Source organism: Idiotropiscis lumnitzeri, chromosome 2 (genome assembly GCF_059441095.1).
Source record: "Idiotropiscis lumnitzeri isolate Australia: NSW breed Sydney's pygmy pipehorse chromosome 2, RoL_Ilum_1.0, whole genome shotgun sequence".
Taxonomy (NCBI): Eukaryota; Metazoa; Chordata; class Actinopteri; order Syngnathiformes; family Syngnathidae; genus Idiotropiscis; species Idiotropiscis lumnitzeri.
In genome coordinates, this window is record NC_142392.1 from 1,754,431 (window position 1) to 1,768,938 (window position 14,508).

Sequence of the window (14,508 nt, forward strand, 5' to 3'; positions counted from 1 at the left end):
CTCGTGTCCACCGGGTTTTTGCGATGAGAACAACAAGCCTCCATGCTTCAGCTGCTGGTGATGTGAGAAACTTGACAAGATAAAGTGTGTGTGTGTGAGAGACAGAGAACAGTGGATCTTATCGGCTCCTGCCATTGGTTGCCATGGTAATGGGCAAGAGGAGCTACATTTCCAGCGAAATATATGTGCGGATATGTGACCGCAAATTGATCAGCATCTGGATCAGCATCTGGATCGCACATCTTAAAAATTTTACTTGAAGTTCGACTGAATGGTGTCATGAATTCGCACTCGATGTCAAGTGTTTGCGCGGCGACCGCACGCCCAGTATGTAAACAAATCCAGCTGGGAAAATGGATCAGATCTGGATTTCAGGGCTCCACTTCATGCATAATGAGATGTGACCACATCCGAATGTGAAAGCGGATCTGGATCTTGTGGTTCCTGGCCTTCAAGTTGCATTTCAATGTCAACTTTCTCCATGACACTAAACTTGATATATCAAGTCATTTAAATGTGTGTGTGTGTGTGTTTGTGTGTGTGTGTGTGTGTGTGTGTGTGTGTGTGTGTGTGTGTGTGAGCAGGAATGCAGGCACAACAACGGCATGTGAAAGTGGATCGGACCTGGAGCTCATCTTAAGGATTGCCAAAAATGTGTGCGTGTGGTGACGTGCGCGTGTTATCAGAGTGGTCCAGCTTCTCACCTTTTCCTTCCTCACGTCCGTTTCTTCGCCCACTCAGACAGGAAACAGGAAGTGTGAGTCACGGGAAGTTGTTGCGATCTTTGCCGAGAGTGGAGATTCGCCAAATGTTTTTAAACAATGAAAACGGTTCGCCGCTTCCATTCCGTTTGTGACGTTTCGGTTGATTCATTCGTGGCAAGTTTGCATCCAAACAACTTCCTGTTCCAAACAAAATGACTGTTGGCGCCGCCAAAAGCGATGGCGGTCACGTTGTCTCCATGTGGCCTCCACCAACCTGCTGCTTTTGTTTTCTCCTCTCACCCCCCTCCCTTTTCCACATCCTGGCGCCCGCCCCCCCACCTTCCCCTCGCTCTTCCTCCCCCTCCCAGGATGGGCCGACCAGCTCCCACAATAGCGTCTGAAGGTCTCCCCGTCGCCGTCCACCTGAGGTGTCCCACCGCATCCTGGACCTGCAGACCGCCGAGCGGACCGGATCGGAAGCAGATCGGAAGCCTGAAGCAGAAACGCCGTCAGGCTTGGGATCAGATCGCGCTTTGGAAAAGTTTGATGGGAGTGCTGCCAATAGGTATGAGGCTTCGTCCAACGCAACACAACAACGCGCGGGATCGACGCAGACAATTTTCGGACTCGTCGGGCTCGGCTCGACTTTGACTTGGAATTGATTTGAAGAGCTTTCTTTGGTGCCGTCTTGATGCGCTCAGGAACATTGCGGTGGAGCTTCATGTCAACAAAAGTATTGCTTTGACGCCGCCTTAAGCAATCTTGGTTCCAAGGAACTATGCTGAAGTGAGTTGAGGCGCTTTTTTCTTTTTTTTTACGTCGTCCCACCTGCGATCAACGTTCTGATTAATGGAGACTTTGACTTATTTGTGACGCGCCGTCGCAAAAGAGTGAATTTGTGGCGTGCGAGTGCAGGGATTGCATGGAACCACATTTGTGGGCTTGTTGCTCTGGCACGCTGATGACATCATACGTTCTCAAAGGAGAGTGAGCGAGCGACGGAGGTGTCGCCGAGCGCTCTTTGGGCTGCTGCTGATTATTCACTTGAGGAGCGTTGTTAGCCTTGTACACGACAATGCGGGAACGTCGACCGCCTGGCTCGTCATCACTTATTCAACAGTCTGAGTCAAGTGTTGTCACTAGCTCAAAATAAACCACTTGTACCTGCTGAGGGGCTTCTTCTCGCTCAAGCAGGCCTCCCCAAACTTTTTGTTTTTCAAAAGACTTCCCCCTCGATGCAAAAGGAATCAAAACGTTTTTGTGTCTTGATTAAAAAATGCATATTTTTTTCCACATTTTTTTTGTTAATTTTATAAGATTATAATTTTAAAGTCGCATGTTTTTCAAAAAAAAAAAACATAAACATTACATAAACGCCGACATTTTGTCTGGATAAAAACTTGCACCTAAAAAAAATGCAAATTCTTTCTTGGAAAAAAAAATTAGCCACCCAAAAAACACTTTTCTTGAAAAATATGTATAGTAGTCTCAAAAAAGTAGTTTATTCTAAAATTAAAAAAACCCAGCAAAAATACGCCATTTACCTTCAAAAACATAAAGTAATATATTTATTATTCGTTTTATCGGCGGTACCCATTTCTAATAAATTAAATGTTCTTTTTTGATGACTTAACATAGCAAATAATTGATCTCACAATCTCGGTCACATCTTAAAAATGTCTAAAGTGAGTGCCCTCGTTGTCTGGGGGAGCGGCCGCCATTTGACGATGTCCCAGATGTGTCAAAGCCGGACGGAAAAAGCGCGAGAGTCAGCAGGTAGGATGTAGTTTTGGCATGGCAAACTGCGAAAAATGTGTTCAGCCGCGTTGCCATAGCAACAGCGAGCATGTCCAACACACGGAGAGTGACACAGTGAGGTTAGCACAGGATTCCCTGCTATTCCAGTTGCCATGACAACACGCCACTCGTGCCCTCACCGACTCACCGGGATGCGAGCGGCCCTTCGGTTTGGGGCTTCATCAAGCGACTGGTGGTCTTCGTTAACAGGAAGTCGAATCTCACGAACAGGAAGTAGAGAAGCGTGCTCTTGGCGGATTGACAGACTTGTCACATATCTAAATTGTTGGAAGATGAAATGCATCGTGGGAGACATTGCTCCTCGGAAATGATCGCTCCCTGGATCCTTCTTGGTATTCATTAGTGTGGGCGTGTGCGTGCAGTTTTGTCAGAGTTGAAAAACAGGAACCGATGTAACATTCCACAGCCATTATTAGCAATTGAGAAGGCAGCGGTCACATGATGGTGAGCAACATGACTGATACATTGAACAGCTGAACTTAAGTTCACTTGGTAATGTTAAAAAAAAAAAATTACGATCGTGAACTTTTTGTGACTCGTGTATGCATTTAATATCAGTGACTTTGAACGTGTGCGGCGCCAAAAGGCCCGGTGAGTGACGTGGGCGCCAGCGATTGAGAGTTTCGTATCTCTTGTGTGACTTCCTGTCTTGCAGCCACATGCCTCTGAGTCCGGCTGCTGACACCAAACATGATCGCCCACGCCAACAGGCGGTTACTAACGGCAACCCGACAGGCTCTCCCGTCGCCCGGGACGACGACGCGGAGGACACACCCTCTGGAAACAGCATCGTGGTCCGCATCGGCATCCCGGACCTACAGCAGACGGTAAAACACACGCTAGCTAGCACGCTTGTGTCCGCCGGCCGACCGGACGACGAGAAGGAATTGTCGGCGAGGCCAAAGTGAGCCAGTGTGGCATCAAACATGTCCGTGTGTGCGTCTGTGGCTCTCTCAGAAGTGTTTGCGGCTGGACCCAGAGTTACCCGTTTGGACCAGTAAGCAGAGGGTTCTGGTCACCTTGACTCAGTCTCTGTCGGATGTTTTGAACTATGGTCTCTTCCAGCCGGCGTTCAACGGCCGAGCTGGCAAGTTTCTGGACGAGGAGCGACTTTTGAAAGAGTACCCTCTCCCACCCATCACGCCCATCCCATACCTCGAGGTGCGCTTTTTTTTGCACACAATTTCAGTCTATGAAAATCCCGCCATCGTGAACGCGGCACCCAAAAATGTTCTTTGTCCATGCTCTAACGTTCCCATGTTGTCTTCCAGTTTCGTTACAAACGCAGAATTTACACGCAGAGTTACGTAGACGACAAGCAGCTTGCCAAGCTGCACACCAAAGTAGGCCAAGAATTTCTCAATAAGACGGCGGATGAGCCAAAAGCTGTGCTGACCGACAAAAAAACTTTGTTCGTCCGTCTCAGGCCAACCTGAAGCGATTCATGGAACATGTCCACCAGAAGAACGTGGAGAAGGTTTCCAAATGGCTGGAAAAAGGCCTCGATCCAAACTTCCACGACTCGGACAGCGGCGGTGTGTAAACATTCCAAAATATTACAAAGTATTGCGGATGCCGCGGGTATAGTTTCCACTTTTGCCATTGCTCCTTATCAGTCAAACATTGTGAAATTGGATTAAAAGTGTTTTCATTTAAATGAAATTTTACAAAGGAATTAGATAAAAAAAATTAATAATAATTAATATTTAAAAATTAGATTTACTCTATGATGAAAAAAGATAATGTGAACATGTGATTTATTTTTTTCCCAATTTGTAGAAAAATTTCTTATATATCTTTATTATTATTGTTTAAAAAACTGATTTTATGCTTCAAAAAGATTTGGAAAACATGATTTTCCGCATTAACGAAAGATTTAAAAAAATGCTTTAAAAATGTGATTTCAATATTATATTAAAAAAGGAGATTTTTTTTTTTTTTTCAAAATGAGTGTCATTTTAGATTTTTAAAAAAAAATGTGATTTCAATATTATGTTAAAAAAGATTTTGTATTAAATTCTTTTTTTGGGAAATCCGTTTTTTTTTTAATCATCCAGAGCAATAAATCAAATCAAATAAATGGCCCTGTCGTATTTTTATTGGACAAAAGCATGCTTTGAATTTGAAAGAACAGCGCAATGTGCTCCCCTTCCAGAGTGTCCTCTGACGCTGGCGGTCCAGTTGGAGGAGAGTTGCGAACTCATCAAAGTTCTTCGCAGTGGCGGCGCTCACCTGGACTTCCGCACCAGGGACGGAATCACCGCTCTGCATCGGGCCGTCATGTGCCGCAACAGCGCCGCGCTCACCGTAAGAACATCGGGCGAGGGCGCCAGCGCCGGTCCGCCTCTCGGCCGAGCTTGTCAGTGACTCGCTTGTGCTACTTTGCAGACCCTGCTGGACTTGGGAGCATCTCCAGACTACAAGGACAGCAGGGGGCTGACTCCCCTCTATCACTCAGCCATGGTGGGCGGCGCCCCCTACTGTTGCGAGCTGCTACTGCAGGACCACGCCACACTCGGTACTTGAAATCAGCTTTCTTCAACATAGTTCCTGGTACCAAGATGCAAGTCTTGCTTGACTGCATAAACAATCATTCAATGCCACGCATGTGCTTATTGTTTCACGACTTGTGAAAAGGCATTGGGCTGATGAAAGGTTTCTGGTTGTCATGGTTACAGGCATGACCGACGAGAACGGATGGCAGGAAATCCACCAGGTGACAAACCACTCACTCTCACGCGCCCACGCGCACGTGTGCTCAATCACTGCTAAAATTACATGTACAGATTCAGTATGCGTAATCATGCATGTGTGTGTGTTTAGGCGTGTCGCCATGGAAACGTGCAGCATTTGGAGCACCTGCTGTTCTACGGGGCTGACATGAGCTCCCAGAATGCATCGGGAAATACCGCGCTGCACCTCTGCGCCCTCTACAACCAGGTAGGAAGATGACGCATCAAATGTATGCTGCGACGGCTCCCTCTAGTGGCCACGTTTTGTAGCGCATCTCCCAATCATACGTTTCATTTTGAACTGCTTTATTTATTCAGATGCAGTTGTTCTTTGCATTTTCTGTCAAGTAATTATGATTAACTCATTATTTAAATGGAGTTGTTTACTTCATTTCATTTTAGTTTAAATGTTCAAACTTTGCATCTTGTTAAAGTGGCTGGAACCAACGTTTTGGGAATAAAAACCTTTATCTGTTTTTTGATGACTTATTTGGCCTACTAATCTACTGGTTTCAATCTACTGCCCCCTGCAGGACAGTTGTGCCAGAGTGTTGCTGTTCCGAGGAGCCAACAAGGACATCAAGAACTACAACAACCAGACTGCCTTTCAGGTCACACACGTTACAACTGCCTTTCTTTTGCTCGGGATGGATTTATCACATTTCCATTCATTTCACTGGGAAAAGATTTTATTTTATTTTTTTTTTTAAGGACTTTTAAAATTGACCCCAAATGTTTGAACGCTGGTGCATTGTGGAACTAAGATGGATGTTTGTCTGTGCAGGTGGCCATCATCGCCGGGAACTTCGATTTGGCCGAGATCATCAAGATCCACAAAAGTTCTGATGTTGGTGAGTGGCACACATCACTAGATAATTATACCTCATCCACTCCAACATAGTACTTAGACTTTTTGCGTGTGTGTGTGTGTGTGCGTGTGTGCAAGCAGTTCCCTTCCGAGAATCTCCTTCGTACACCAAGCGGCGCCGCCTGGGAACCCTCAGGTCCCCGGCAGGAAACGGTCTGTCTTCGCCGCGCTCTCTGATTCGCTCGGTCAGCGACAACGCCCTGGAAAGCCCCGCCTCCTCCCCCGGACCGTCCCTGCAAAGCTTGGAAGCGCACCTCGACACGCATACGCACTCGCTACGACGACACACGCGCCGCCTCAGGTGAGCGGGCCTGTGGGTCACAAAATGGCCGCCATCAAAGGAAATAATCAATAATCTTAATCAATAATAATCTTTTTCAAAAGACAAAATGAAAAAAAATCTAAATTACAACTGCAATTACAATGCAAATTTGGAAAAAAAAAAAAATATATTGTTTAATTAATTATTTTAACTTTATTTATCAGATTGAGTCAAAAAAAAAAAATTGTTCATGTTATTGTCAGTCCGAGTGGCGGTGGAGGTCACATGGAGAGCAGCCCCCCGTCATCGCCTCCCCTCACCCCGCAATTGAGGAAGAAGAGGCTGTACAGCGCCGTGCCGGGCCGCACCTTCATCGCCACGCGCTCTCATGTTCCGCAGGGGTCCGGAGAGATCCAGCTGCACCGCGGCGAAAGGGTGAAAGGTCACTAGACACGCACATTTTTGGAGTCCAGGCGAGACTTTTTATTTTTTTTCCCCCTCCTAAACTTCTTAATCCTGATTTTTCATCTCCAGTTCTGTCCATCGGCGAAGGCGGATTCTGGGAAGGAAACGTGAAAGGAAGAACAGGCTGGTTTCCTGCCGACTGCGTTGAAGAAGTTCAGATGAGACAATACGACCCCAGACTGGGTAAACACATGTGATGTGAAATCCAAATTTTCCTCATTTTCTTCTGGAAAAAAACTATGGAAAATGAAACCAATGTTTTTTTCTTTACCACTGGTGGCAAATTATAAAATAATATGAAAAATATAAGAAAATAAATGTTTCATCTGAGACAAACGTAAACACGATCATTACAAAAACAGGCATAAATAAGGAGAATAATAATCAATTGAGCCATTTCATAACCTCACCCGTTGGTTTCGGCAACGCAGACTCTCCATGCTTCGCTTTTTAGGCACAGGTTATTTCATTGTATTTTTTTTTTTTCATTTTTGATACAGAATTGTCTCAAAATCAGTTTGCAGCCATGTGATTAGTGTAAGCGGCAGACAAAAAAGAAAAAGAAAACTGGAATGAATTGAGAATGTGTTTCAGAGACGAGGGAGGACCGCACCAAACGACTCTTCAGACATTACACGGTGGGCTCTTACGACAACTACACGTCTTACAGGTGAATCGCGCACCTCACGTGACTCGCCGATGAGCGCTTTTGTCGTTGCATCGTTGCTAACGACTCGATCGCATCGTCGTCAGTGACTATGTGATCGAGGAGAAGATGGCCGTGCTGCAGAAGAGAGAGAGCGAAGGATTTGGCTTTGTCCTGCGAGGAGCGAAAGGTAGACGAGCGGGAAAAGTCGCGTGATTGGTTCTAGGCACTCTTGGGAAAGAAAATGCTCAGAATTTTGTGTCATTGCAAGCTGAGACCCCCATCGAGGAGTTTGCCCCCACGCCGGCGTTCCCCGCCCTGCAGTACCTGGAGTCTGTGGACCAGGGGGGCGTGGCCTGGAGAGCCGGTCTACGCACCGGCGACTTCCTCATTGAGGTTTGCTTCTTTCAAATACAGCAAACGTGAACGAGCATTTTAAATCTTCATCTGTTTCGATGCGTGCAGGTGAACGGCGCCGACGTGGTGAAGGTCGGCCATCGCCAGGTGGTGGCGCTCATCCGACAGGGCGGCAGCCGCCTGCTCATGAAGGTCGTTTCCGTTTCCCGCAAGTCCGACACCAACCTGATCAGAAAAAAAGGTTCGTTCTAACGACTCCAGGAAGTCAAGTCTTGCTCGCACACAAGTAAACAAGGACACGAGTATGCTCGGTGCGAAGGATGCTCTGACACAAGTGGACAAGCTCACAATTCCGCCAACGTTGGCTGTGCTGCTAATTTTGAATCAAGTGAATTTTTAATCTGATCGATTTTCCTCTCATAGCCCCTCCCCCTCCCAAGCGAGCCCCCAGTACTTCATTGACTCTTCGATCAAAGTCCATGACCGCTGACCTGGAGGACATAGGTAAAGCACATGCACGCGCACGTGCGCGCGCACGCACACACAGTCAATATGTAAAGAAGAATTGTGGACTTTTTTCCCTCCGTGCGCAGCCAGGAGGAGGCGCTTTGGTGAGTCAGGTGATCGCCAAGGTCACATTTTGTGTTGTCGTGTTCAGGCTGAGTGTCGGTCAAAGTGCTTCTGCTGTGTGTTGACGTTATGGGAACAAAATTATTTTTTTCCCAGCATGCAGTTGTGTTGCTAATGCAAGAAGAGAAAAGTAACAAATTGAGTGGAAAAAAAAAAAAAAAAAGATTGTTCTCTGCAACCTGCAGAGAAACTGGATGACATGTTGGCAGGGAACACACAGGAAGTGGTTCTGCGGTCGCGGCCCTCCGATGACTTCAGGGCGGCCACGGTCAAGCAGAGGCCCACCAGCAGGAGAATCACTCAGGCCGAAATTAATGTAAGATTCTTTCCCGCCCTCGCTGGAGGAAATCGGACAAAATACACACTCAAGTGTGTGTGTGTGTGTGTGTGTGTGTGTAGTCGCTGTTTGAGCGTCAGGGTCTGGTACCACCCTCCGGCCCAGAGAAGAGCACCATGGCTCTTCCCCGAGGAATGTCCAGAACCAAAAGCTTTGGTGAGTCTTCGCAGGAGGGTTTTCGTCGCAGGAGCAAGGGAAAGTTGAGAATGTTTTAGTCGGAAGAGAACGATCAAGTCCCAAGAAAAGCTTCTTGTTTTGACAAAAGCTTCATCTGAGATTGACTCGCTTGTGGTTGTGTCGTGTATGAGATCATTTAGCAAAAGTCATTTTTTCACATCTGGCTTTGTTGGTGCCTCGAATGCTGACGTGTCTCCACGGTGACCATCCAGGCACCCCCGAGGACGACCGCATCTCCGCTCTGATCCACGAAAGTCGCTTTCCTCGTAGTTCCTCTCTGACGGACAGCTTCATCCCGCCGCCCCCTCAGACGGCGCCACCCCCGCCCCCGTCCCCGCTCTTCCTCCTGGACTCGGGGCCTCCCCCGTCTTTTCTCCCACCTCCTCCCCCCGCCAGAGGGGAGGGCCTGACTCGGTCCAGCTTCAAACCGGGAGCTGAGCCCAGGCTGCAGGAGCTCTCGGACACGCCGTCCAGGAGCCACGCCGAGCGGCAGAGGAAAGCGCGCTCCATGATCATCCTGCAGGATACGCCGCCGCAGCTGCAGCCGGAGATGCACGCCGCCGCCATGCACATGTCGTCCTCGCACACCTCCACGCTGTCTCTCCACACCGCCGCGCTCGGACACTCGCCGCTATCGCGCCGCCGAGGACGACCCATCGAAAATCCTTACGCCAATGTGGGCCAGCAGGCGCCTCCGGCCAAACCTCAGAGGAGGAAGTCACCGCTGCTCAAACAACTTCCTGTGGAGGAGCAAGGTAGGTGTGTGGTCTCCGACCTCATTGAGAGGGGGGGGATTTTTATGAATAAGGCCGGAACCGTACTGAAATAGAGGGCGGGGGCTGACCGGCAAAAAAAGGGTCAAATGCCCAGTAGTAGATCCATATGTCCCCGTCTTGTGTGCAGGCTTCAAAGACCAGGATGCAAAGTCGGAGGCGAGCGCACCCGGCAGCCCCAGCAGGGCAGAGCTCTACCAGCAGCAGGTTCTGTCTGAGCGCGCTCGCGTCCACGGCCGCCGCTCCTCCCTCTTCCTGTCCGTAGAGGGCGCCGTCTCCGACAACCAGGCACCTCCTCTCCTGACTCAGAGTCACTCCATGGACGACCTGGGCGAGCTTCCACCTCCCGCGCCCGTCCTCTCGCCCTCCCCTACCCCGCACACCTTCCTGCACCCGCTCACCGGCAAGCCTCTGGGTAAGAATTACGATCATCGCCGTCATCTGTAGCGCAGTCAAACATTTGTCCGCTCCGCAGATCCTTCGTCTCCACTCGCCCTGGCTCTGGCCGCACGGGAACGAGCGCTCACCGCCCGCACGCCGAGCCCCGAGCCGCGACCCAAACACGCCTCGGGCTCCACCACTCCCATCCCCACCCCGGCTGCCAGTCCGGAGGGCCGCCATAAGCGCACCCCGGTCCCCACCCCGCAGAGCAGCCCCGAACCTCGCTCCAAGCGCACCACCCCGCAGACCAGCCCTGAGCAGCGGAGCAAGCGCACCACCCCTCAGAGCAGCCCCGAGCTGCGCCACAAGCGCGTCACTCCGCCTCTCTTCCCTGACGGACAGGTGGAGCGTCCCGAAGCGGAGGGCGGAGTGACATCGCCCGCGGGGCCGTCCCCTGAACGCTGGAGACCCATCCCACTGGCAAGCCTGGCCAATGAGAGCCACGCGGCTGTGATCGACAGGCGTCGAAGCCTGACCATTGGGAGCTCAGAGGAAGAGGGCGGTGCCTATACTGTGACACTCCCGCCCGCATTGTTGTCATCCAGTGATGAGGAGACGAGGGAGGAGCTCCGCCGGATTGGTCTGGTGACTCCGCCCCCTGGTTTCACCGCCCCTCCATCCCCCCTGGCCATAGCCCCGCGGCGGGGCGGCGAGGGCGATACGGGCGAGGACGACGACGACCCTCGTGACGGCTCGCTGCCTCCCTCCATCACCTTGGCGTCGCCCCCGGCCCCGCCCTCCCCCTCCTCGCCACCCGCCGGCCACCCCTCCTCGGCCCTCAAACCCCGCCTCCGCTCGCCCATTGGCCGCGGCCGCTCGGCTCTCAGGGACCCGCTGCTCAAGCAGTCGTCCGACAGTGAGCTGCTCCCGTCCTCGCCCGCCTCCCCGGCCGCCGCCCGCCAGCCGCGCTACCTCTTCCAGCGCCGCTCCAAGCTGTGGGGGGGCGGTGAGGAGGAGGGCCGGCCCGCCGCGCTGGGAGGCCAAGGGTCCGCCTCGGCCCTGGAGCTGAGCGGCAGAACAGAGTCGGGCCTGGACCTTGCCAACAGACTCCACCTCCTCAACAAAGATAGCCACTCCCTGGGGGAGGAGCCTAGCCCCCTCGACCCCGGTCGCAGGTCCCCCGTAGGTGGGGCCAGGTACGTCGGTTACCTGCATGCTTATGTGTCTGTAAATGTGTTTGTGTGTGTGCGTGCACGTGTGCGTGCGCGTGTATGGTCGCACCTACCAGGGTAGAGGTTGAGGCACGTGCGGCGTAACACGAGTGTGGTTTGTGTTTTTGCAGATGTGTGGAGAGGGAAGAGAGCAAATCGTAGGTTTTTATCTCTGGTAAACATTTCTTGTTTTCGCCCTAAGATTTTAAGATTTTATTCTGCGGTTTATATCGTCCGTGCGGCTGCAGCTAACACTCACTTCACCAAGCTCATTGACTGTGACGACATTTAAGATGACGACCACCATTATCGAAAGAATTTCCCCCCCTCGACTAACATGCACTTCTTTTTCGTTTCATTTTAAAGAGACTAAATTGTTGCCCTCATAGCGCTGCACGCTAACACAACCTTAAGCAGTTCTTGGGTCTGGAGTGTCTCACCTAACACGCTAACACGCTAACATGCTAACGCCTGCTTGATGCTAACGTGTTAAGATGCTCACAATTGGGTGATGTTGCAGGTTGTTCTCCAGTCTGGGTGAGCTGCACACCATCTCCCAGCGAGGATACGGCGCCACCTACACGGTCCGGCCGGGAAGTCGCTACCCCGTCACCCGCCGCAGCCCCTCCCCCTCCCCGTCACCCTCGCCCTCCGATAGGCCGCCAGGCCTGGGCTCCTCCTCCTCGCCCTGCTCGGAGCGCCCGGACCTGAGCTCGGGCCGCGGTCTGACCATCCTCAAGTCGTCCAGCCTCAGCCTGCCGTCGGAACCCAAGGAGGTCCGCTTCGTCATGCGCAGCGCCAGCGCTCGAACCCGCTCCCGCTCGCCCTCGCCCTCCCCGCACGCCTCGCCGTGCCCGTCGCCCGTCCTCAGCGGGCCCCTGCTGGCACTCAGGCCCTGGCGGCAGCGCCCGCTCAGCTTGTGGAACAAGTACGACGTGGGCGACTGGCTGGAGAGCGTCGGGCTGGCCGAGCATCGCCAGCGCTTCCAGGAGCACGAGATCGAAGGCTCGCACCTTCCCGCCCTCACCAAGGACGACTACGTGGAGCTGGGCGTCACCCGGCTGGGCCACCGCATCAACATCGAGCGGGCTCTCAGGCAACTGTTGGATGCCGCCACTTGACCACTGTCACCGCCATAGGTCTACTCGCTCTTTTTGTCAACTCAGCTCTTTGATCGCCGCATGGGTGTCAAATCCTTCCGATCGCAACCGGCGACGGACGTCAACAATTACCTTGATTGATGGTCGTGATTGAAAGTGTTGAAGCGTTTTCATCTCATCCATCCCAAATGTCTAACCCATTGCGTCCATCCATCAAGTCCATCACATCCATCCGTCACGTGTATCGCTGAACTCGACTCATAACGTCTTCCTTCATGTGTCGCCATCGACTTTACTGGAAGACGTTCAACAAGTAAGTCTCAAAACAACTCATCAGCCATTGCTAGCGTGTTAGCGCCCAAGTTGGCTTAGCTGAGCCTGTGTTGGCCATCAAAGAGCTGATTTGATCTTTTTTTTCCCCTTCAATTATCATTATTAGTCCTGAAAAATATTAGTCTTGATTTTGAATATTTCTGAATATAATGGCCTGGATGCACGCAGCACTTTGGCGTTGGGTGTAAGGAGGCATGTTCAAGACCCTGTCAAGTGAAAATAAATACGGCCTGTAAATTTGACATGCCACAGAAAACAACCTTGACCAATTGGAATCATTGAAAAAAAAAAAGGAGAAAGTCGCTGTCAAGTCCCCTTTTTCTCATTCGGCTTTGTCTCCATGATGTGCGCACACTCGAGGCCAACAACGACACTAAACAGCTGGCACACAAACTGAAGGGAAAGTAACGCCCCAAAAAATCAGAAAACTGAAATGATGAAAAACCCTTTAACGCTAGACAGAATCTCCACAACAGAATTAAATAATAGTTGCTGATATTCGTCGTTACTTTAAAAGCTGTATCACATATCTCTGATTCACTTGACGGGGTTTTTAACGGCAAATCAGATGCCGTCCGACCTTTGCACCAAAAAATGATTTAATGGCTTGCCGTGCATAAGGTTCATTATCCTCATTTAGATTTTATGATCAATGATGTGCTCGTGTTGACTTTATTCTACTTTCACTTTTGATTTGACAATGAGTTGAATGCCTCCGTCACCATGGCGACGTGCTGGAGTTCTTGATGACTTGTCAACCTGTGTGTGTGTGCGCGCGTGGTGCGTGTTGATTGGACATGGTGCTACATGTTGGAAGCCATCTGTACAGGAAGTAACTTCATCATCCTTAAACCAATTGCAGCAAATCAATCACCAAAAAAAAAAAAATTCAAAAACAATCAAGCATTCGGGCATCAAGGTCTTTCGAGGATTTTCCACTTTGCCGTGAGGTTATTTTGACTTTTTGTTTTTACCTCGCCATATGTGGAAATTTCTGGAACATTTTCTTCTCGCATGCCAGTCACGTCACGCTCGTAATAAGGACTCCTGCACAAAAGATATTCCACACTGTGAATACGTTTCGAATGCACACTAGTAGGGCCGAAACATATTCACCAAAAAAAAATGAAAGTTAAAGTAAATTACATATTCAGTGACTTTGAATTTTATTGAACATTTTTTTAGGGCACTCCTTCAACATGAAACAAACTAGCTTTGCTTAGCACACTAAGTCTCATATGGACGCGCTGGTTCGGAAACATCTCGATAGTTTTTTGGTTTTTTTTTTACTGTTAGCATACAGCACACAAGCTAATGTGCTAATGAGCGCTAAGCTAATGTAAATGTTAGGATGTGGAAGATAGAAAATGTAGCTGAATTGTTATTCCTAATTCATGATAAGCAATAGACTGCTGGTGGTGATGAAGTCTTCATGTCTCATCGAATTATCTCATGTAAGTGTGCATTAATTGATTGATTGATTGATTATTGGATGGCTTTGATGTTTCTTTGTGCTCTTTTCTTTAATTTCACACACACTAAACATGTTGTCATGTTTCTAATAAAGGCTCATTTACTATGACAAGCCCATGTCCACCACCTTGTCGTTGAACCTAAATTAGCATGTAGACGGCAAAAAAAAGCGAAAGAAGATCACGATTCACAAAACAAAAAAAAACGTGCTAACCGTTAGCCGCTAATGTGTCTGCTTGCA

General features: G+C 49.9%; 1 protein-coding gene across 5 annotated transcripts; it reads left to right on the top strand.

Moving 5' to 3' along the window:
• Window positions 1-1,292: 1,292 nt before the first annotated feature.
• On the top strand, window positions 1,293-14,380 carry shank3b (SH3 and multiple ankyrin repeat domains 3b). 5 transcript variants are annotated; one of them, XM_088288771.1, is made up of 27 exons: window positions 1,293-1,490; window positions 3,178-3,349; window positions 3,480-3,683; window positions 3,794-3,865; window positions 3,949-4,057; window positions 4,678-4,829; window positions 4,911-5,040; window positions 5,201-5,238; window positions 5,346-5,462; window positions 5,788-5,865; window positions 6,039-6,105; window positions 6,204-6,423; window positions 6,648-6,826; window positions 6,919-7,032; window positions 7,444-7,519; window positions 7,603-7,685; window positions 7,767-7,891; window positions 7,961-8,093; window positions 8,276-8,356; window positions 8,446-8,463; window positions 8,668-8,798; window positions 8,882-8,975; window positions 9,209-9,751; window positions 9,900-10,184; window positions 10,245-11,346; window positions 11,493-11,519; window positions 11,882-14,380. In XM_088288771.1, the coding sequence occupies exons 1-27, from the start codon at window positions 1,483-1,485 to the stop codon at window positions 12,480-12,482; spliced, it is 4,959 nt and encodes a 1,652-aa protein (XP_088144897.1). In that variant the 5' UTR covers window positions 1,293-1,482; the 3' UTR covers window positions 12,483-14,380. The 5 variants fall into 5 exon arrangements, with proteins under 5 accessions (XP_088144897.1, XP_088144899.1, XP_088144898.1 ...); XM_088288773.1 differs by lacking the exon at window positions 8,446-8,463; XM_088288772.1 differs by lacking the exon at window positions 11,493-11,519 and having other exon boundaries at window positions 1,294-1,490.
• The last annotated feature ends 128 nt before the right edge of the window (window positions 14,381-14,508 follow it).

What these genes read in the sequence shown, in the direction of transcription:
- shank3b (XM_088288771.1), top strand. An exon ending in GATGGCAGGAAATCCACCAG is followed by an intron (nt 5,239 to 5,345) that starts GTGACAAACCAC and finishes GTGTGTGTTTAG; the next exon opens with GCGTGTCGCCATGGAAACGT. An exon ending in TGTCCTGCGAGGAGCGAAAG is followed by an intron (nt 7,686 to 7,766) that starts GTAGACGAGCGG and finishes TGTCATTGCAAG; the next exon opens with CTGAGACCCCCATCGAGGAG.